Below are 23,098 nucleotides of genomic sequence, written 5' to 3'. Positions count from 1 at the left end.
TGACTTTGGCAGTGATTAGCGGCCACATGGTTGCATGAAAATTGTCCAAATGCTCTTGATGAGATACTCTGGGTTGTCTGCTTTAGGGAAATACCGTATTTGCTCGATTATAAGACGACCCCGATTATAAGACGACCCCCCAAAATCAAAATATTAATTTAGGAAAAAAACAAAAAGCCTGAATATAAGACGACCCTATAGGAAAAAAAGTTTTACCAGTAAATATTAATTCATGTAAATATATTTTTTAAATTTCCTTTTATTTGCCAACCTGCCCCCCCCAGTTATGCCACTCTGCCCCCAGAAATGCTTTATACCCCCCCTATTTGCCACTCTGCCCCATGATATGCCTTATACCCCTATATGCCACTCTGGCATATAGGGGGTTAAAAGGCATATCATGGGGCTGAGTGGCATATAGGGGGTTAAAATGCATTTCTGGAGGTATATATGCATATCATGGGGCTGAGTGGCATATAGGGGGTTAAAATGCATTTCTGGAGGTCCAGAAATGCATTTTAACCCCCTATATGCCACTCAGCCCCATGATATGCCTTTTAACCCAGCATGTACTGGCTGCCTTGGCTTGATAGGAGTGTGATTGCTGCTAACAGCAATCACACTCCTATCAAGCCAAGGCAGCCAGTACATGCTGGAACCTGGGGATGATAGTAGTGGGATTACAGCCTCCCTATGCCATGCTACAACCCCCACCCCCCTTACACATCCATGCTATCACACACAAACACACATTCACAAACATTTAAATACTCATTCATTCCATGAATCACACATACTTCACACATTAATCACACATACTTACCCAAAAACCCTCCCCCACCCCCTTACCTGAACTGCAGATCTCTCACTCGAAGACTTCTGCAGGGGACCGGCTGTACCAGCAACTTCTCTGGCCCCGCCCCCAGAGGAGGGAGGGGGAGATAGAGTTCTGTGAGGAAGCTACAAGCTTCCTGTCCTCCTGCTTCTAACGGAAGAGACGCTGCTCGCGACCGGTAAGCAGCATGGCCCCAGCCATTTTTTTGGGGTCTGATTAGAAGACGACCCCGATTATAAGACGAGGGGTATTTTTCAGAGCATTTGCTCTGGAAAAAACCTTGTCTTATAATCGAGCAAATACGGTATATACTTTTATGGGGGTATTTATAATTAGGGGGTGCTAAACAGTCCCAAATGAAACATAGGTCTACTAAAGCAAAATGTGAAAATTTCACGTTTGGAATCTATAACGCGCATGGTCCCGTTTGTGCCCTGTAATGTCCAGAAAACCACAAAAAACCACTAGGCATGTGGGGTATTTCCGTAATCAGGAAAGGCAGCTGAACAATTAAGGATAGATTTCTTTGCCGTAACACATACCCTGTACAAAAAATCCTAAGAATAATAATAAGAAGAACAAAATACTAAGACGCGTTGTTGAAAAAAGTGCAGGAACTAATTTCTGTGGCCACTTTTGACAGTGATTGGTGACCGAATACCTGCATGTAGAATGCCCAAATACCCCTGATAGGATAGCCTGGATTGTCTGCTTTACAGAAATATATAACTTTGTGGGTGTTTTTGTTTTATTTGTTTAAAATTAGAGTTACAGTCCCATCATACCTAATGTAAAAATTTTACGGCTTTGTATAAAGTAATGTACACCTTATGGTATGTTGGCTTTATGTGCTGGAAAAGTATGAAAATTCTATATAAATTAGGTATTTCTGAAATCAGGACACCTGAATTGATAAATTTGGATGGAATTTTCTGTCACTTTACCTAATTTTGTGAGGATTCAGAGGGAAAATTTAAAAAAATTAGGTGAATCTTTCGATTTTTTGCTAGTTTTTACTAAATTTCGAATTCTAAATTTTCAGCTAATCCTCCAACTATGGTATCAAAAGAAAGCTCTTTCTTTCCTTGAAAAAAACAATATATAGTTTACATGGGTACACTATTCACAGGAAAAGTGAATAATCGCTGAACCAACATAGCGCAAAAATGGCAAAATTGCTCCGGGCTTTGAGGTACCAAAAACCCCTGGGATTGAAGGGGTTAATAAGCAGGCTTCAGTATTATCCTTGTAAAATAGCCTAGATGGCTTTTTCAGAAATATACACCTCATGGATTTGTGTTTGCCGTTTAAAAAAATTAATTGCCAACTGCAAAATGTGTTTTCTTTGTGATAAGACTCTTTACTACCCTAAGAGAGCAACATCGCTTTTGTATATACCGGTAATCCCAATGGTTTTCTTTGGTCTGTACACATTTTAATTTGGTACACTGCCTGGCAAAGAAATGCTTATCACGCGATATACGAGAAAATTTATCCTTTGTAAATGAAGCACTGTTTAGATGACAAAAAATAAAAATACGGCGTGCTGTAGCTCGTATGGTAATGGCAACTCGACACCTTCCGGAAGAACGGAAACCGTCAACGCTGAAGCCAGCCATGACAACGTACTGCCGGAGCTTCAATAGAGAAAGGAATGCCAGGGGCTGCGGCAACGTAGCCTGCAGAGCTGATCTGGGATATGGCTGTAGAGTCTCATCCGGTCTGGTCTCTTCTCTTCTCAGGTTTTTGTCTCTTCGCCTTGATCTTTACCCAGGCCTGGTGTTGCGAAGGAGAGTTTAGCCCTGGACAATCAGCGTGTTCTCTGCGTGTCGGGGCTGCAGCCGAACAAAGGAGGTGGGTGCGAGCTGGAACGTGGCACTTTTCCATAGGGCCCCTAATCCCACATATAAATCGGTCGTCGCCCAGATCAGTTAATATATCTGACTTAATGTTGCACGAGTATTTTATGTTGTCAACCTGATTTACTTTTTCTTGGCAAGCATTCTGCGTACTTTCAATATGAAATTATTTATTACCCTTGTATAGTCGTGCGTCTCTGCACTTTAAAGGTTTGTGAATTACTTAAAGCTGAAATTCCTAAGCAAATTGAGCTTTCAAAAGGTAAGTTCAAAATCGCTGTTGTCAATGTATTTACAGAAGACTCAATTATGTATTATTGTAATGCTTCATTTTACTGGGTTTCTTTTACTTTAAATGGACACAACAGTCGCCATATTTACTTTAACCCCTTCGTGACAAAGGCATGATTAGCTGTAATTTTCTTGTTTCCTGTTTACTGTACCCACACAAGTTATATATTGGGGGTTTTTTCAGGACAAGAAGGGCTTTCTATTAGATGACCTTGTTTTGATTGTATGATATTATTTACTATTAAAAAAGTAATAAAGTATGGTGAAAAATTTAGAAAAAAATTACTTTTTCTAACTTTTTGTTGAGAAATCTTTTACTCTTCTATAAAAGGTAATGAAAAAACCTGCTAAATAGATTCTACTATTCGTCCTGAGTTTAGAAATACCCAATGTTTTTTTGCTTTTTTCTGCATGTTATGGGGCAATAAGTACAGGTAACTTTTGCTATTTCAAAACCATTTTTTACAAATCGGGTAATTCTTCCCCCATGTGCCATTTTGGGTATCTTTGAAGCCAGCCAATGCAATTTACCCCATCAAATCATATATTTTTGAAAACTAGACACCCCAGGGTATTTAAAATGCTGGTATTTTAACTCTTTGCATGCACACATTTTACCACCAGCATTTTTTCAAAGTTTGCAGTAGTATTTTTTGTGTATTTTCCCCACACACCTATGTTATGTATGAATTTACAGCTCCTGTTATATGTCGCTGTCACATGACACCCCAATATGTGTTCAGCAACATCTCCTGAGTACAGTGTCGAGTTTTTTGGGAACTAAAAGGCCACATTTGGGACGTGTGCATTTTTCTAATTGGAAATTAGATGTTTGGCCATTCCTCCCCCCGTGTGGGCCAATTCAATTTACCCCATCAAATCATATATTTTTGAAAGTAGACACCCCATGGGCACTCAATATGCCAGTATTTTTTATCTCTTTCCATGCGAGAATTGTTTTAAGCTAATGTGCTAATTTTAGGACTTGCTCACAAAAATATTTTATATATATATATATATATATATATATATATATATATATAATTTATTTTTTACCTTTTTAATTTTTATTTTTTTTTTTACATTTTTTTGGAACTTGAAGGTTCCCCTGATGGTGAAAGTGGGAAATTATTTTTACATTTTACTATTTTTTTTTTCTTCTTCTTCTTCTTCTTATTTTTTTTTTATTTTTTAATTTATGTTTACTAATCACACTGTGATTAGAAAGCTGGGCTCTTCTCCTTTGTACCAGTTTGTTATTGTATGTGCTATTGGACCAATATGGGGGTTTACCAAGAGTTCAGAGTTGTAAGAGCATAGCAGATTTATAGTGAATAAAGTCTTCACAAGATTTGGGTTCTCTAAAGTAGTGTTATGATTTACGGTAGTGCTTCTGGGGGAAGCATGTTTTTAGGGTTGCAACAACTAATTGATAAAATCAATAATAATCGATAATGAAAATCATTGCCAGTTTAGGGGCAGTTATGGTTAATAGGGTTGTTAGGGTTGATGGGGTGTTTAGGGTTAATTTAGGGGGAGTTATGGTTGATGAGGTGTTTAGGGTTAATTTAGGGGCAGTTTTTATGGGGTGTTTAGGGTTAATTTAGGGGCAGTTATGGTTGGGTTCTTCAGGGTTAATTTAGGGGCAGTTATGGTTAATGAGATCTTCAGGGTTAACTTAGGGGCAGTTATGGTTGATGGGGTCATTAGGGTTAATTTAGGGGCAGTGGTTGATGGGGTGCTTAGGGTTAATTTAAGGCCAGTTATGGTTGATGGGGTCTTCAGGGTTAATATAGGAGCAGTTATGGTTGATGGGGTCTTCGGTGTTAATTTAGGGGCAGTTATGGTTGATGGTGGTGTTTAGGGTTAATTTAGGGGCAGTTATGGTTGATGGGGGTGTTTAGGGTTAATTTAGGGGCAGTTATGGTTAATAGGGCCTTCAGGGTTAACTTAGGGGCAGTTATGGTTGATGGGGTTGTTAGGGTTAATTTAGGAGGCAGTTATGGTTGATGGGGTCTTTAGGGTTAATTTGATGCTGAGGACTGAGAGTTAATTTAATAAGGTTAACTTAAGGTGCTGTTAGAGGTAAAAGGGGGCAAACTAGGGGGAATCTAAATCATGGGGCAGTGAAGATTAATAATCTATTTATTTATAAAAGTATTGTGTCTGAGAACAAGTCTGTGAATCTACGAGTCTGAGGACACTATGGCATATCTGGGGGTATAAGGCATATCTTGGGAGTACGGAGTGACATATCTGGGGGTAAAAGGCATATAGGGTATATAAGGCACATCTGGGAGGCAGTGTGGCAGGCCTGGGCTCATATGTGCATGCATTTTTATCAGTTTTTTTTTTATTCTGACGTTTGTTTTTAACATCCAGTTATTTTAAATAAATGAAAAATTTACGTATTTTTTTATCCGATTAATCGAAAAAATAATCGTTAGTTGCATCTCTACATGTTTTCTGTATTTTTTGTATGGGAATGTCTTGGGTGTCAGGGTTGGCTTAAGGAAACTGGGGCAATGCTGTCTGGTGATGAAATGAAAGTATATTGAATAAAAAAAAAAAACAATAATCACCTTTTGCCTCTATATCCACTTAATACATGGATCCCTTGAAAGTAATTTCCCGCTGTACAAGACAGCCTTTAGATAAAACTCGGGTAAGAGGTGCAATAGCCAGATCACTACTCATGGACCGCTGTTTCGTCCTTAATGGGACTCGTCAGCATGAGGTTGTGATACTGGCTTAATACTTGATGCTTGGGGTAACCAAGGAATACCATTACATAAGTTATGGTGGGTAAAGGTGATGGAACTTAACTTTAAGTGTAAGAGTTTTCCATCACCTTTACTCACCAACAGGGCCGGACTGGCCCACCGGGATACCGGGAAATTTCCCGGTGGGCCGGCAGGTCCGTGGGCTGGGACCAGGGGCGGGCTGGGACCTGAGCGGCCGCTGGGTGCTGATGCGGCCGGCCGGCGCTACTATAATACTTTTTTCTTAATTTAATATGGCAAGCTGGTCCGGCTTGCCATATTAAATTTTAAAAATGTATTACAGTATCGCCGGCCGGCCGCATCGGCACCCAGCAGCCGTGTGCGATGGCCGCTTAGTGATGGGAGCAGCGTGAGCGGTGAAAGCTCCGCCCCCTCGCACTGACTTTTCACCCCTCACGCTGCTCCCATCACTATGCAGCCATCAGATTGCTGGGAATGTAATCTGAACGGCCAATGCGTGCTGATGCCGCCGGCCGCCTCTGCTTTAATACTTTTTTTTTACTTTATATGGCGAGCCGATCCTGCTTACCATATAAATAAAAAAAAAGTGTTAAAGTAGCTCCGGCCGGGGGCATCAGCACGCACCGGCCGTTTAGACTACATTCCCAGCAGTCTGATGGCTGCATAATGATGGGAGCAGCGTGAGGGGTGGAAGCTCCGCCCCTCGCACTTAGACTGCTGCAGCACCGGATGTCAGGTCAGTGACATCCTGTCAGGAGAGAGAAGAGAACAGTGTGCGGCTATCAGAGGACGGAAGTCAAGAGAAGTAGAAGGTGAGTAAAGTAATGTATTTTTTTTGTACAAAATGTATAATATTTTTTTGAATGAAATCGGCATGTGTGTGTATGTAAGTGTGTCCCCCTATATGCCACTCTGCCTCCAGAAATGCCTTTTACCCCCCTATATGCCACTCTGTCCCATGACATGCCTTTTAACCCCCTATATGCCAGAGTGGCATATATGGGTATAAGGCATTTCTGGATGCAGAGTGACATATAGGGGATTAAAAGGCATATGATGGGACAGAGTGGCATATAGGGGAACATAAGGCTTTTTTGGAGGCAGAGTGCCCCATGATATGCCTTTTAACCCCCTTTATGCCACTCTGCCTCCAGAAATGCCTTATACCCATATATGCCACTCTGTCCCATGATATGCCTTCTAACCCCCTATATGCCACTCTGCCATATAGGGGGTTAAAAGGCATATCATGGGACAGAGTGGCATATAGGGGTATAAGGCATTTCTGGATGCAGAGTGACATATAGGAGGTCAAAAGGCATATCTGGAGGTATAGTGGCAAAATGGGGGTTAAAGGCATAACACGGGGCAGAGGGGCATATAGGAGGGTTGAGGCATATCAGGGAGGCAGAGTGGCATATGGGGGTTAAAAGGCATATCATGGGACCGAGTGGCATATAGGGGGGCATAAGGCTTTTCTGGAGGCAGAGTGCCCCATGATATGCCTTTTAACCCCCTTTATGCCACTCTGCCTCCAGAAATGCCTTATACCCCCTATATGCCACTCCGTCCCATGATATGCCTTTTAACCCCCTATATGGCAGAGTGGCATATAGGAGGTTAGAAGGCATATCATGAGACAGAGTGGCATATAGGGGTATAAGGCATTTCTGGATGCAGAGTGACATAGAGGAGGTCAAAAGGCTTATCTGGAGGTATAGTGGCAAAAGGGGGATTAAAAGGCATATCACGGGGCAGAGTGGCATATAGGAGGGTATAAAGCATATCGGGGAGGCAGAGTGGCATATAGGAGGGCATAAGGCTTTTCTCGAGGCAGAGTGCCCCATGATATGCCTTTTAACCCCCTTTATGCCACTCTGCCTCCAGAAATGCCTTATACCCCCTATATGCCACTCTGTCCCATGATATGCCTTTTAACCCCCTATATGGCAGAGTGGCATATAGGAGGTTAGAAGGCATATCATGAGACAGAGTGGCATATAGGGGTATAAGGCATTTCTGGATGCAGAGTGACATAGAGGAGGTCAAAAGGCATATCTGGAGGTATAGTGGCAAAAGGGGGGTTAAAAGGCATATCACGGGGCAGAGTGGCATATAGGAGGGTATAAAGCATATCGGGGAGGCAGAGTGGCATATAGGAGGGCATAAGGCTTTTCTGGAGGCAGAGTGCCCCATGATATGCCTTTTAACCCCCTTTATGCCACTCTGCCTCCAGAAATGCCTTATACCCACTATATGCCACTCTGTCCCATGATATGCCTTTTGACCCCTATATGGCAGAGTGGCATACAGGGGGTTAAAAGGCATATCATGGGACAGAGTGGCATATAGGGGGTATAAGGCATTTCTGGAGGCAGAGTGGCATATAGGGGGTTAGAAGGCATATCAGGGGGGCAGAGTGGCAAGCCTTGGGGGCAGATGTGCATAACTCGGGGGTAGGTTGGCAAATAAAAGGAAAAAAAACAAAAACATGTCTCAATCATAGCTTATATTAAATATGAAAAAAATAGTCTACATGAATTAATAAAGAAACAAAAGTTTCTTACCAGAATATCGTGAAGAATAATGTGATCACTGTTTTGTTCCACTGAACTTTTTCATCTAAAATGTTCGCAGTAGTAAATGTTTTGATCCCATTATGTGTAATGTATTTCATTTATTAGGGCCTTTTAACACTTTTGCTTTCTGGCATTTTAATGCAAATAATGAGATAAAAAGAATGGCGAATAGTGTGAGTCGGGTATGTATAAGGGGTGCGTGTGGTTAAAGAGCGCGACCGTGAGATAAACTATATGGGGCTGGTCTCCAAATTTTTCCAGGGCTGCTTTTCAGTCCCAGTCCGGCCCTGCTCACCAAAACTTATGTAATGGTGTGTGTGTGTGTGTGTGTGTGTGTGTGTGTATATATATATATATATATATATAATTAGTATTGTAATATTTTGCACCATGATTTGTTTGAATAATATGCCTATCTTTCCTTTTTGTTCTAGGTACTTGTTATATGATGTGAATCCACCAGAAGGTTTCAATTTGCGCAGAGATGTATATATCCGCATGGCCTCCCTTCTTAAAACCTTACTCAAGCATTCAAACTGGGTGCTAGTACTTCCTCCCTGGGGTCGCCTGTATCATTGGCAGAGCCCTAACATCCACCAGGTTCGCATACCTTGGGCTGAATTCTTTGATCTTGAATGTCTAAACCAAAACATCCCTGTCATTGAGTATGAAGATTTCATAGCAGGTAAATAGAAATGAACAGTTTCACTGCAGATACCCAGTCCCAGAAGAACCATTCGTCCTATCTAGTCTGCCTGCATGTTTAAAATTCTTTCACTGCTGTAGCCTCTGCCACTTCTCATGGGAGGCTGTTCCATTTATCTACCTTCATCTTCGTAAAGTAATACTTCTTTATATACAGTATTTGCCCTAATGTAGGCCACACTCCCCCCTTAAGCCTGTAATCCAGGTTTAGTGCAGGGATGTGTAGTTCGTATTGCCTGAGCGGGTGTTTTTTTCAGCAGGTTTAGGATCCAGTTCCTCTGCAGCGTTGCGGGGGACCTGGATATTTCTCTCCGGCAGCCAGTGGATGTCTGCACGATGCGCGTAGACAACCTCCGCTGCCGGCACTTCCGAAGGGGCTTCTATAACAGAGCACCGGCGTGTCACAACCTCCTGGTGCTCCAATATAGATGCCCTGGTGGAAGTGCTGGCAGCAGAGGTTGTCTGTGTGCATCGTGCAGACGTCCACCGGCTGGCCCGCTAGACACCAGGGAGTCTGGGGGTGCATTAGTAAGTCTGGGGGCAGAGTGGCATTTCTAGGGGGCATAAAGCATCTCTGGGGCACCAAGTGGCATATCAGGGGGGCAGAAGGGAATATCTATAAGTAAGGTGCATTATGAATTAAGGGGGGACCTTAAAATGGCTATTGGTTATCCAAATTTCTGTTTTGTATACGTATTTTTTGTATACATATTCTGCCTAACTGCATAATAGATACCAAAAATGTTAAAATACATGTATTCCTGTTCATTAGATAAAATACTGTTTTAGTATTTCCCTAATATGTATTTTTTCTTTTCTTTAAAATAACTTTAAAGGACAGGGAGGCTGTAAGTCATGTGCAGACCTCATGCTGCTGGCAGCATCAATACACGAGGGGGCCAGCAAGCCAGGTTTCAGCATGTATTGGCTGCTGGTGCATTATGGGAGTGTGATTGCTATATTAAATATATATACTGTATTTTAGGGCTGCGACTAACGATTATTTTCATAATCGATTAGTTGGCCGATTGTTTGTTCGATATTATTTTTAATCGGATAAAAAAATGAATGTAAATTTTTCATTTATTTAAAATAATTTGATAAACAAATGATGTTAAATACAAACAGCAGAATAAAAAAACTTTGATAAAATGCATTTCTTGTCTTTATTTCCCAACCAGCCCCCCCAATTTATACACATTTGAGCCCAGACATGCCACGCTGCCTCCCACATATGCCACGCTGCCTCCCACATATGCCACTGTGCCTGATACGCCTTATACCCCCTGATACACCACTCCATCCTCCCCAGACATGCCACACTGCCTCCCAGACATGCCACGCTGCCCTCCCCAGATATGCCACTGCACTCTACCCCCAGATATGCCACTGTGGCCCCAGATATGCCTTATACACCCTGATACACCACTCTGTCCTCCCCAGACATGCCACACTGCCCTCCCCACAAATGCCTTATATACCCTATATGCCTTATACCCCCAGATATGTCTCTCCGTCCTCCCCAGATATGCCTTGAACCCCCCCAGATATCTCATAGTCCCCTCATAGAGTCACAGACCCGTTCGCATCACACTGACACGATACTTTTATAAACAAGTACTGGGTTAATCTTCACTGCCCCCAGGATTTAGATTCCCCTTAGTTTGCCCCCCTTTATTTCTAACTGCACCTTAAGTTAACTTTATTAAATTAACCCTCAGTCCTCATCATTAAATTAACCCTAAATACCCCATTAACCATAACTACCCCTAAATTAACTCTAAATACCCCATCAAACACAACTACCCTAAATTAACTTTAAACACCCCGTTAACCATAACTGCCCCTGAATTAACCCTAAACACCCCATTAACCACAGCATCCCCTAAATTAATCCTAAAGACCCCATCAACCACAACAGCCCCTAAATTAACCCTAAACACACCATTAACCATAACTGACCCTAAATTAACCCCAAACACCCCATTAACCACAGCTGCTCCTCAATTAACCCTAAACACCCCATTAACCATAGCTGCCCCTAAATTAACCCTAAACACCCTATTAACCATAACTGCCCCTAAATTAACCTTAAACACCCCGTTAACCATAGCTGCCCCTAAATTAACCCCAAACACCCCATTAACCATAACTGCCCATAAATTAACCCCCACCTCCCCTAACTTTCAGCAGCCCAAATATTAATTTTATACTTACAGTTAGATGAGTGTCACAGCCATGTGGTTCTGGCATAAGGAAGGGGCGGGGCCAGTTGTCACAGTGATTACAAGGAGGGACTGGTAAGTAGGAGCTGCTGCTGTGAGTCACAAACTGATTATAAAACGAGGGGTATTTTTCAGAGTGTTTGCTCTGGAAAAACCCCTCATTTTATGATCAATAAAAATCGATTCAACTAATCGCTAATGAAATTCGTTGGCAACGATTTTCATTATCGATTATCGATTTTATCGATTTAGTTGTCGCAGCCCTACTGTATTTATTTGCGTATTACACGCATCGGCGTGTTACACGCACCTCCATTCTGCCTCCTCTGTGGTCCGTCTCTGACTCATTACTACATGCCGGAACAATCGCAGTACTTCAGTGACATCACCCGCGCAGTCTGGTGTGTAGCACTGGCGCTTTGCTCTGATACACTGAGTGCCAGAATGCGTATAACACGCAGTTACGCTTGCAGCCCCGAAGTTTCGTTTGAGTGCCCTCGTAGATTCACAGACTCGTTCACAGCACACTGACACAATTATCCTTTTATAAATAAAAACAGGATTAATCTTCACTGCCCCCAGGATTTAGATTCACCTTAGTTTGCACCCCTTTACCTCTAACTGCACCTTATTAAGTCAACCTTATTAAATGAATTAAATTAACACTCAGTCCTCAGCATTAAAGGAACCCTAAAGACCCCATTAACCATAACTGCCCTTACATTAACCACAACCTCCGCTAACTTTCAACAGCCGAAATATTAATTTTATACTTACTGTTAAATGAGTTGCTGAGCAGTGTGGATGCTATAAGGAAAGGGACGGGGCCAATCGACAGTGTGACCGCAGGGAGGTACTGGGAAGCAGAAAGGGGCGGAGCCAATCTTCACATTGACTGCAGGGAGGGACTGGGAAGTAGTAACTGCTGTGAGTGACATTGAAGAATCAGATCCGAACTTCATCGCACAGACACCCCCGCTCTCCACCCGGCTGTTAGAGAGGAGGATCCGGGTGCCCTGCAGCACTGCGGGGGATCTGGATCTTAGTGTTGTTATCCGACCTCTATTTGAGGTTGGATTATAAAGCGAGGGGTCGTTTTCTGAGCATTTGCTCTGAAAAAACCCTCATGTTATAATCGATAAAACCGATTCAACTAATCGATAATGAAATTCATTGGCAATGATTTTCATATTGATTTTATCAATTAGTTGTTGCAGCCCTAATATATACAGTGGGGCAAAAAAGTATTTAGTCAACCAATTGTGCAAGTTCTCCCACTTACAAAGATGAGAGAGGCCTGTAATTTTCACCATAGGTACACTTCAACTATGAGAGACAGAATGGGGGAAAGAATACAGGAAATCACATTGTAGGATTTCTAATGAATTCATTGGTAAATTCCTCGGTAAAATAAGTATTTGGTCACCTACAAACAAGTAAGATATCTGGCTCTCACAGAACTGTAACATTTTCTTTAAGAGTCTCCTCTGTCCTCCGCTCGTTACCTGTATTAATGGCACCTGTTTGAACTTGTTATCAGTATAAAAGACACCTGTCCACAACCTCAAACAGTCACACTCCAAACCCCACTATGGCCAAGACCAAAGACCTGCACCAGGCTGGGAAGACTGAATCTGCAATAGGCAAGCAGTTTGGTGTGAAGAAATCAACTGTGGGAGCAATTATTCGAAAATGGAAGACATACAGGACAACTGATAATCTCCCTCGATCTGGGGCTCCACGCAAGATCTCACCCCGTGGTGTCAAAATGATCACAAGAACGGTGAGCAAAAATCCCAGAACCACACGGGGTGAACTAGTGAATGACCTGCAGAGAGCTGGGACCAAAGTAACAAAGGCTACCATCAGTAACACACTATGCCGCCAGGGACTCAAATCATGCAGTGCCAGACGTGTCCCCCTGCTTAAGCCAGTACATGTCCGGGCCCGTCTGAAGTTTGCTAGAGAGCATTTGGATGATCCAGAAGAGGATTGGGTGAATGTCATATGGTCAGATGAAACCAAGGTAGAACTTTTTGGTAGAAACTCAACTCGTTGTGTTTGGAGGAGAAAGAATGCTGAGTTGCATCCAAACAACATCATACCTACAGTGAAGCATGGGGGTGGAAACATCATGCTTTGGGGCTGTTTTTCTGCAAAGGGACCAGGACGACTGATCCGTGTAAAGGAAAGAATGAATGGGGCCATGTATCGTGAGCTTTTGAGTAAAAACCTCCTTCCATCAGCAAGGGCATTGAAGATGAAATGTGGCTGGGTCTTTCAGCATGACAATGATCCCAAACACACCGCCTGGGCAACGAAGGAGTGGCTTTGTAAGAAGCATTTGAAGTTGAAAGTCCGTGTTGCCCAGCGACAGCCCCAAAACATCACTGCTCTAGAGGAGATCTGCATGGAGGAATTGTCTAAAATACCAGCAACAGTGTGTGAAAACCTTTTGAAGATTTACAGAAAACGTTTGACCTCTGTCATTGCCAACAAAGGGTATATAACAAAGTATTGATATGAACTTTTTTTATTGACCAAATACTTATTTTCCACCATAATTTGCAAATAAATTCTTTAAAAATCAGACAATGTGATTTATGGACTTTGTTGTCTCATTCTTTCTCTCGTGGTTGAAGTGTACCTATGGTGAAAATTACAGGCCTCTCTCATCTTTGTAAGTGGGAGAACTTGCACAATTGGTGGCTGGCTAAATACTTTTTTGCCCCTATGTGTGTGTGTGTGTGTGTGTGTGTGTGTGTGTATATATATATATATATATATATATATATATATATATATATATATATATATATATATATATATATATATATATTAGGGCTGCAACAACTAATCGATAAAATCGATGATAATCGATAATGAAATTCGGTGGCAGCGAATTTCATTATCGATTAGTTGAATCGATTTTTATCGATTATAAAATGAGGGTTTTTTCAGAGCAAATGCTCTGAAAAATACCCCTCGTGTTATAATCCGTTTAGTGTTACTCACAGGAGTCACAGCAGCAGTTGCTACTTACAGTTCCTCCCTGCAGTCACTGCCGATTGGCCCGCCCACTTCCTTTTTCCAGTCCCTCCCTGCAATCGCTGCTGGAGAAAGAAAGGGGCGGGGCCAATTGGCAGGGACTGCAGGGAGGACGAAAGGCGCGGAGCCAAACGGCCGATTGGCTCCGCCCATTTCCTTAGCATCGCCATGGCTGTAACACTCATCTAACTGTGGGTATAAAATTAATATTTGGGCTGCTGAAAGTTAGGGGAGGTGGGGGTTAATTTAGGGGCAGTTATAGTTAATGGGGTGTTTAGGGTTAATTTAGGGGCAGTTATAATTAATGGGGTGTTTAGGGTTAACTTAGGGGCAGTTATAGTTAATGGGGTGTTTAGGGTTAACTTAGGGGCAGGTATAGTTAATGGGGTGTTTAGGGTTAACTTAGGGGCAGTTATAGTTAATGGGGTGTTTAGGGTTAATTTAGGGGCAGTGGTGATTGATGGGGTGTTTATGGTTAATTTAGGGGCAGTTGTGGTTGATGGGGTGTTTAGGGTTAATTTAGGGGCAGTTATAGTTAATGGGTTAATTTAGGGGCAGTTGTGGTTGATGGGGTCTTCAGGGTTAATTTAGGGGCAGTTGTGGTTAATGGGGTCTTCAGGATTAATTTAATGCTGAGGACTGAGGTTTAATTTAATTAATTTAATAAGGTTAATTTAAGGCGCAGTTAGAGGTAAAGGGGGGCAGACTGAGGGGAATCTAAATCCTGGGGGCAGTGAAGATTAACCCTGTACTTATTTATAAAAGTATTGTGTCTGTGAACGAGTCTGCAAATCCTGTGAGGGCACTATGGCATACCTGAGGAGGACGGAGTGACATATCTGGGGGTATAAGGCATATAGGGTATATAAGGCATATGTGGGGAGGGCAGTGTGGCATGTCTGGGAGGGCAGTGTGGCATGTCTGTGAGGCAGTGTGGCATGTCTGGGGAGGACAGAGTGGTGTATCAGGGGGTATAAGGCATACCTGGGGCCACAGTGGCATATCTGGGAGTAGAGTGAAGTGACATATCTGGGGGTAGAGTGGAGTGGCATATGTGGGGAAGGCAGCGTGGCATGTCTGGGGAGGACAGAGTGGTGTATCAGGGGGTATAAGGCATGTCAGGGGCCACAGTGGCATATGCGGGGTTAGAGTGGAGTGGCATATGCGGGGGTAGAGTGGAGTGGCATATGCGGGGGTAGAGCAGCGTGGCATGTCTGGGAGGCAGCGTGGCATGTCTGGGCTCAAATGTGCATAAATGGGGGGGCTGGTTGGGAAATAAAGACAAGAAATGCATTTTATCAAAGTTTTTTTTATTCTGCTGTTTGTATTTAACATCATTTGTTTATTAAATTATTTTAAATAAATGAAAAATTTACATTCATTTTTTTTTATCCGATTAATCGAAAAAATAATCGGCCAACTAATCGATTATGAAAATAATCGTTAGTTGCAGCCCTAATATATATATATATATATATATATATATATATATGTATATATATATATATATATATATATATATATATATATATAATCTAAAACCTTGGCAACAAAAGTGAGTACACCCCTAAGGGCCCAAATTGGGCCCAATTAGCCATTTCCCCTGTGTCATGTGACTCAGTGTTAGAAGGCCTCAGGTGTGAATGGGGAGAGGTTGTGTTAAATTTGGTGTTATTTCTCTCACACTCTCTCATACTGGTCACTAGAAGTTCAACATGGCACTTAGGGGTGTACTCGCTTTTGTTGTCAAGGTTTTAGACATTAACCCCTTCAGGACCGGGTTTTTGTTACTAAGGTTGCGCTAAAAGACCGGAGCCGTTTTTGTGTTTTTGCTATGTCTTTCTTCAACTGTAATTTCTCTCTTCTCAATTAGTGCACCCACACAAATCATATATTGTTTTTTTTTAGCACAAGTAGGACTTTAATTTGAAACCATATTAAGCTGGGTAGTACATTGTTTTGTTTGAAATAAACTTGAAACAATGGGGACAAAATGGAAAAAGCACATTTTTTTACAGTTTTTTATACATACAAATTGTACACACATTGAACCAATGGGAAAAAATTATCCAAAATATATTCATTAACTTGTACTGATTTGGAAACCACCCAATATGGACAGGATTTTCATCTATTTTTACCAGTATAGGGCAAATATTGCAAGGCATGCATCATGTTTTTAAAATGTATTTTTTTTTCAAATTTGGCATGGTAGGCTAATAACTGCAATAGTTGTCACAGATACTGATTATCCCCCCAAAATTATATGTTTATGAACAGTTGATAAGCGAAGGTGTACAACTAGGGTCATTTTGATACTTTTCAAACAAGGATTTTATCACCAATTGCTGCCAAATTTTGAGGTATTTATAGTTTTTGTTGTTTTTTTTGCATATGTTGCTTTAGATTTTATAATATATTTTGTAAAGAATATGTGCAACTGCAGAAAAAAACACCAAATTGTGTTCACCAACATTTATGAACAGTAGACAAGTCAAAGTTTTCAACTAGGGTAATTTTGACAGTTTTCAGGCATTTCTTCACTGATTTCTGCCAAAGTTCACGGAAAATTAATTTTATTGCGTTTTTAACACATAAATTTAAATGTTGCATTAGATTTCTTGCACGCCATAAGTTTGGTGTGAACTTCATGAACAGCTCCATAAAATGGCATGGGGTAAAATCTGTGACATCCGTATGAATGCCGGAATTGGCCGTGAAGGGGGGGGTGTATCTGGGAAAGTGCCAGATGCTGGGATCCACTTATCAGAGTGATCAGGAGTAGTTGAAGCAACACGGCTCCTTTTAACTGGGGGTGCAGCATCATGAGAGCTGCTGGTAAACTAGTGATGTCCGGATCATGAACGAATCGTTCATTTGATCCGATTCTTTTTAGTGATCCGGATGAATCGGTTCAGTGGACTGAACGATTCATTTGTAGCGGTTCAGTCTGTGAATCATGCAGCTGTAACCTGATCCTAGAGCTGTGAGTCATCTGCAGAGCACTCAGACACAGACTCAGGGGTCAGGTTACAGCTCATTAATTCACAGAGGAACGATGACTCATAGAGTCAGAGAGTCGTTCAAAGATTCAAATGATCCAAAGAGTCGAATGATCCGAAGAGTCGAATGATTCGAATCTTACAGGGATCCGGATCTTACAAGGATCCGAATCTTACAGAGATTCGAATCATTCAGAGAATATTACTGATACCATACTTTTATAAATAAATACATTAATAATGTTCACACTGCCCCCAGGATTTAGATTCCCCTGAGTTTGCCCCCTTTACCTATAACTGCACCTACAGTTAACTTTATTAAATTAATTAAATTAACCCTCAGTCATCAGCATAAAATTAACCCTTATACCCCATCAACCATAACTGCCCCTGAAATTAACCGTAAAGATCCCATTAACCATAATGGCCCCTGAAATTAACCCTAAAGACCCCATTAACCATAACGGCCTCTGAAATTAACCCTAAATACTCCATTAACCATAACTGCCCCTAAATTAATTGCATGTACTCCAGATAAATTACCTAATAAATTGGTATGGTTGATGGGGTCTTTAGTGTTAATTTAGGGGCAGTTATGGTTAATGGGGTGTTTAGGGTTAATTTAGGGGCAGTTGTGGTTAATGGGGTGTTTAGGGTTAATTTAGGGGCAGTTGTGGTTAACGGGGTGTTCAGGGTTAATTTAGGGGCAGTTATGCTTAACGGGGTGTTTAGGGTTAATTTAGGGGCAGTTATGCTTAATGGGGTCTTTCGTGTTAATTTAGGGGCAGTTATGCTTAATGAGGTGTTTATGGTTAATTTGGGGGCAGTTATGATTAATGGGGTGTTTAGGGTTAATTTTGGGGCAGTTATGCTTAATGGGGTGTTTAGGGTTAATTTGGGGGCAGTTATGCTTAATGGGGTGTTAAGGGTTAATTTTAGGGGCAGTCATGGTTGATGGGGTGTTAAGGGTTAATTTTAGAGGCAGTCATGGTTGATGGGGTGTTTAGGGTTAATTTAATGGTGAGGGTTAATTTAATTAATTTAATAAAGTTAGCTTAAGGTGCAGTTGCAGGTAAAGGGGAATGTAAATCCTGGGGGCAGTGATTATTAATGTATTTATTTATAACAGTATGGTGATATTATCTGACTGATTCGAATCCCAATGAAGGCAGAGAGTCGTTCAAAGATCCGGATCTTACAGTGATCCGGATCACTGTAAGATTCGGATCCCTGTAAGATCCGAATCTTTGAATGACTCTCTGCCTTCATTGACATCACTGGAGTAGGCAGGGGGGAGGATTCATTGAGTAATGAAAGGGGCGGGGCCAATCGTTAGTGTGCCTGCACGGAGTTACTGGAAAACAGTAACTCCTGTGAGTCACACTGAGTGATCCGAAGATTCGGATCATGAATCGGATCATTTCAGTGAACGAGTCGAAATGATCCGATTCACTTTAATGATCCGAACTTCCCATCACTATGGTAAACTGGCCCACATCAAAATCTGACGCAGTGTCAGAGTCTGACGCCAAAATTTTATATGCCTCTTCCACTGTATAAAACCTATCCATATATTTTTATATATATTAGGGCTGCAACTAACGATTATTTTAATAATCGATTAGTTGGCCGATTATTTTTTCGATTAATCGATTAATCGGATAAAAAAAACAATATGCAAATTTTTCGTTTATTTAAAAGAATTTAATGAACTGGATGTTAAAAAACAACTTAAAATTTACATTAACATTCTTATTTTGTTATGATGTAATAAAAAACAATATTTTCAAAGTACAAGAACCCAAACACAATATTTATGAAACAAAATAACCCCAAACATTCTGAAAAGAGGTGGACTATTACTGTTCAAGAAACTTTGCCCCAGCACTTTGCACTTTGCACCCAGCACTTTGCACCCAGCACTTTGCACCCAGCACTTTGCACCCAGCCCTGGCACTTTGCACCCAGCACTTTGCACCCAGCACTTTGCCCCAGCCCTGGCACTTTGCATCCAGCACTTTGCACCCAGCATTCAGCACTTTGCACCAGCACTTTGCACTTTGCACCCAGCCCTGGCACTTTGCACCCAGCACTTTGCACCCAGCCCTGGCACTTTGCACCCAGCACTGGCACTTTGCACCCAGCACTTTGCACTGTGCCCCTGCACCCAGTCTCTAACTCTGCCCTGCACCCAGCCCTGCCCCCACATTCTGCCCTGCCCCCACACTCACACTCTGCCCTGCACCCACTCTGCCCTGCACCCACACTCACACCCTGCCCTGCATCCCCACCCCCACTCTGCCCTGCACCCAGTCTCCCACTCTGCTCTGCACCCACACTCACACCCTGCATCCCCACCCCCACTCTGCCCTGCACCCAGTCTCCTGCCCTGCACCCCCCACCCCCACTCTGCCCTGCACCCCCACCCCCACTCTGCCCTGCACCCCCACCCCCACTCTGCCCTGCACCCACACTCACGAACCGCTCTGTGCGAATGGAGCCACTCGCACAGAGCGAACCGCTCTGTGCGAATGGAGCCACTCGCACAGAGCGAACCGCTCTGTGCGAATGGAGCCACTCGCACAGAGCGAACCGCTCTGTGCGAATGGAGCCACTCGCACAGAGCGAACCGCTCTGTGCGAATGGAGCCACTCGCACAGAGCGAACCGCTCTGTGCGAATGGAGCCACTCGCACAGAGCGAACCGCTCTGTGCGAGTGGAGCCACTCGCACAGAGCGAACCGCTCTGTGCGAGTGGAGCCACTCGCACAGAGCGAACCGCTCTGTGCGAGTGGAGCCACTCGCACAGAGCGAACCGCTCTGTGCGAGTGGCTCCATTCGCACAGAGCGATTCGCTCTTTGCGAGTGGCTCTGTGCGATCCGTGCACATAGACATGAAGAATACTTACCTCCGGAACGCGTCACATCCGTCACGTAGCTAAAAGAAGGCGGAGACTGCAGAGCGTGTAGCAGAAGCGGGGAACGCTCGCGGAGGTAAGTAAAAGGAGCCGAGTGCTCCAACAACGAATTGATCACTCGATTAATCGATAACGGAAATCGTTATCGATGATTTCCGTTATCGATTATCGATTTTATCGATTCGTTGTTTCAGCTCTAATATATATATATATATATATATATATATATATATATATATATTTTTTTTTTTTATATAGCCCTACCTAACCCTAGACTAAACCCTAACCCTAATCCCTACCTAATAAATTCCACACTAACTAATAAATTCCCCACTAACTAAACACCCACTCACAATTTGAGGGAAAAAAAGAATTAACACCTTAGGGTCAAATACTGTTGATCAGAACACTGATCAGCAGTGAAAAAAAATATATACCGTATTTGCTCGATTATAAGACGAGGTTTTTTTCAGAGCAAATGCTCTGAAAAATACCCCTCGTCTTCTAATCAGACCTCAAATAGAGGTCTTCTAATCAGACCTCAAATGGACGTTTTCTGCATAGTCCATAGCCGGAAGGAGGTGTGGCTAGCAGCGGGGGTTGTCTGCGTCCGTCGCGCATAGCTTCCCCGACGGTCTGAGATCAGAGTTCCTCGCACCAGTGCCGCACCGGTGCGGGGAACTCTGATCTCTGACAGCCGGGGAAGGTATATGCGACGGATGCAGACAAACCCCCGCTGCCAACTCCACCTCCTTCTGGCTGCAGCGGAAGGAGACGTCCACTCGCTGCCCCGGCACTACAGCAGGAAATTGGAGTCACCGGTAAGTAAGTAAGTGTGTGTGTGTTAAATTAGGGCATAGGGCATTTCTGGAATGCCTTATACCCCTATGTATTGCACTAACAGATGTGTCGTGAAAAGTGCAGGTATCACAAAGCGCTCACTGACCTCCAAATCAGGATAATAAATGCAATACTTTATTTATCTCTCATGCATAACATAGAATGAAACATCAATATATTACCAGATATTGTAGCATCACTCTCGTTGGAGGGATGCCACCCCTTTCTCACCTTGCTTTGCACGCTCTGAAATGTACCATTTCCATTTTATGATACTTTGCTCCTGGGCGTACCCCACCCGGTTAGTCTTGGGATTGGATAACACCCACTGCATAATTGGGATGGCTGGACGTAGCAGCACTTCGTGCCCCAAAGTTAGTTGCTCAGTATCCACCAACGCCCAATAACAAGCAAGCAACTGTCGCTCAAACGGAGTATATTTCTCTCCTGCATCTGGCAGTTTACGATTCCAGAAGCCTAATGGAACACGTTTCCCCCCTTGTTTCTGCCACAATGACCAGTTGCAGTACATATCACGCACAGAAACGTGTAACTCTACACTCCCGTCCTGTACAGGCCACAGATCTACAGCCTGCTGTATGGCTTCCTTCGCTAACTCGAACGCCACTTGCTGTTCTTCCCCCCAAGTAAATTCATACTTTTTCCGGGTCACTTTGTACAATGGGGCTAGCAATTGCCCCAAATGTGGAATGTGCTGCCTCCAATATCCAAACAGGCCAATGTAGGCTTGTGTCTCTTGTTTGGTCTTAGGTGTTGGAAATTGTAAAATCTTTTGTCGTGCTTTCGGGAGAATTTCCCTATGCCCTCGATTCCACTGAACTCCCAGAAATTTAACTACCTGGGCCGGTCCTTGAATCTTAGACTCATTAATCTCCCACCCTTTGCCTCGCATGTGCGCAAGCAGCAATTTCAACTGCTCATCCACAGCAGCCTCACTACTCCCTTGAATCAATATATCATCGATATAATGTAAAAATTGCATTCCGCTCGGAAGCGCAAAATCGTCCAAATGCTCTGCCACAATCCTGTGACAGATTGTTGGACTATGTATCCAACCTTGTGGTAACCGTGTAAATGTATACTGCCGTCCCAACCAGGTAAATGCAAATTGATCCTGTGCCCGATCCTCAATTGGAATAGTAAAGAACGCATTCGCCAAATCAATCACAGCATACCACGTTCCTTCATGTTTTTGGATTGCTTCTACAATAGTTATGGTATCCGGGACCGCAGCAGTTAACGGTGGTGTATATTTATTAAGTTCACGATAATCCACCGTCATTCGCCATGAGCCGTCACTCTTTCAGACCGGCCACACGGGATTATTCCAAGCCGTGGTTGTGGGTCGCATTACTCCCACATCCACCAGATTTTTAATTGTCTCACTAATCTCCTTATGCCCCCCCGGAATTCGATATTGTTTCATTGCCACCATCTTTGTGGCCGGGGGTATATGTACAGGGGGCATCTTTAATTTTCCCACCAACACAGGGCGCATCTGAAGCTCCACTTTTCGGACCCCAAAAGCGTATTTTCCCTGTTGCAGATTCAATGTCATCCCCTTTAATACATCTATGCCCAATATGTATTCAGGGATTGGTACTATCAGCACCTGATACTTTTTTATCGGTAAATTACCTATTTTTAAAGCTACCATTGCCTGTACACCCTCAATCACTTGTCCTCCTAAGCCAGCAATTTTAACTCTTGGCCCCTTAAATTTTCGTGGATCCCCATATATTAAAGTAGCCTCTGCCCCTGTATCCATAAGGGCTGGAACCCTTTGAACATTCCCACCCCTCCAATGAATACTTAAATTTACATAGGGTCGGTCATCCCGTTTTATCCACACAGGGGCTTGGCTGGCTACCTATAGAGAATCCTCCCCCTCCTGTTTCACTGACTTCTGTCGCTGCTGTACCGTCGTAGCTACAGCTGCCACCAATTCTTTCCAAGGATAAATCGACTCAAATTCCTCCCACTCTGCCACAGGAGCCGAGGGAGTTACCCTCTGCCCCTTATCCTTAGCCGG

General features: G+C 42.9%; 1 protein-coding gene across 2 annotated transcripts in view; it reads left to right on the top strand.

Moving 5' to 3' along the window:
• Nucleotides 1–2,415: 2,415 nt before the first annotated feature.
• Nucleotides 2,416–23,098, top strand: part of POFUT2 (protein O-fucosyltransferase 2) — a 67,690-nt gene continuing 47,007 nt past the window's right edge. Inside the window, exons 1-2 of one of the 2 annotated variants that reach the window (XM_053472274.1) lie at nucleotides 2,416–2,689; nucleotides 8,743–8,993. In XM_053472274.1, coding sequence (XP_053328249.1) covers nucleotides 2,535–2,689; nucleotides 8,743–8,993 — 406 coding nt within the window. In that variant the 5' untranslated portion in view covers nucleotides 2,416–2,534. Of the gene's footprint in view, nucleotides 2,690–2,751; nucleotides 2,957–8,742; nucleotides 8,994–23,098 lie in introns of those variants that run through there. The other variant, XM_053472275.1, reaches the window with a different exon arrangement.

Source organism: Spea bombifrons, chromosome 7 (genome assembly GCF_027358695.1).
Source record: "Spea bombifrons isolate aSpeBom1 chromosome 7, aSpeBom1.2.pri, whole genome shotgun sequence".
In the NCBI taxonomy this organism is placed as follows: Eukaryota; Metazoa; Chordata; class Amphibia; order Anura; family Pelobatidae; genus Spea; species Spea bombifrons.
The sequence above is the reverse complement of the archived record's forward strand: the minus strand, read 5'-3'. Positions and strand labels throughout refer to the sequence as shown.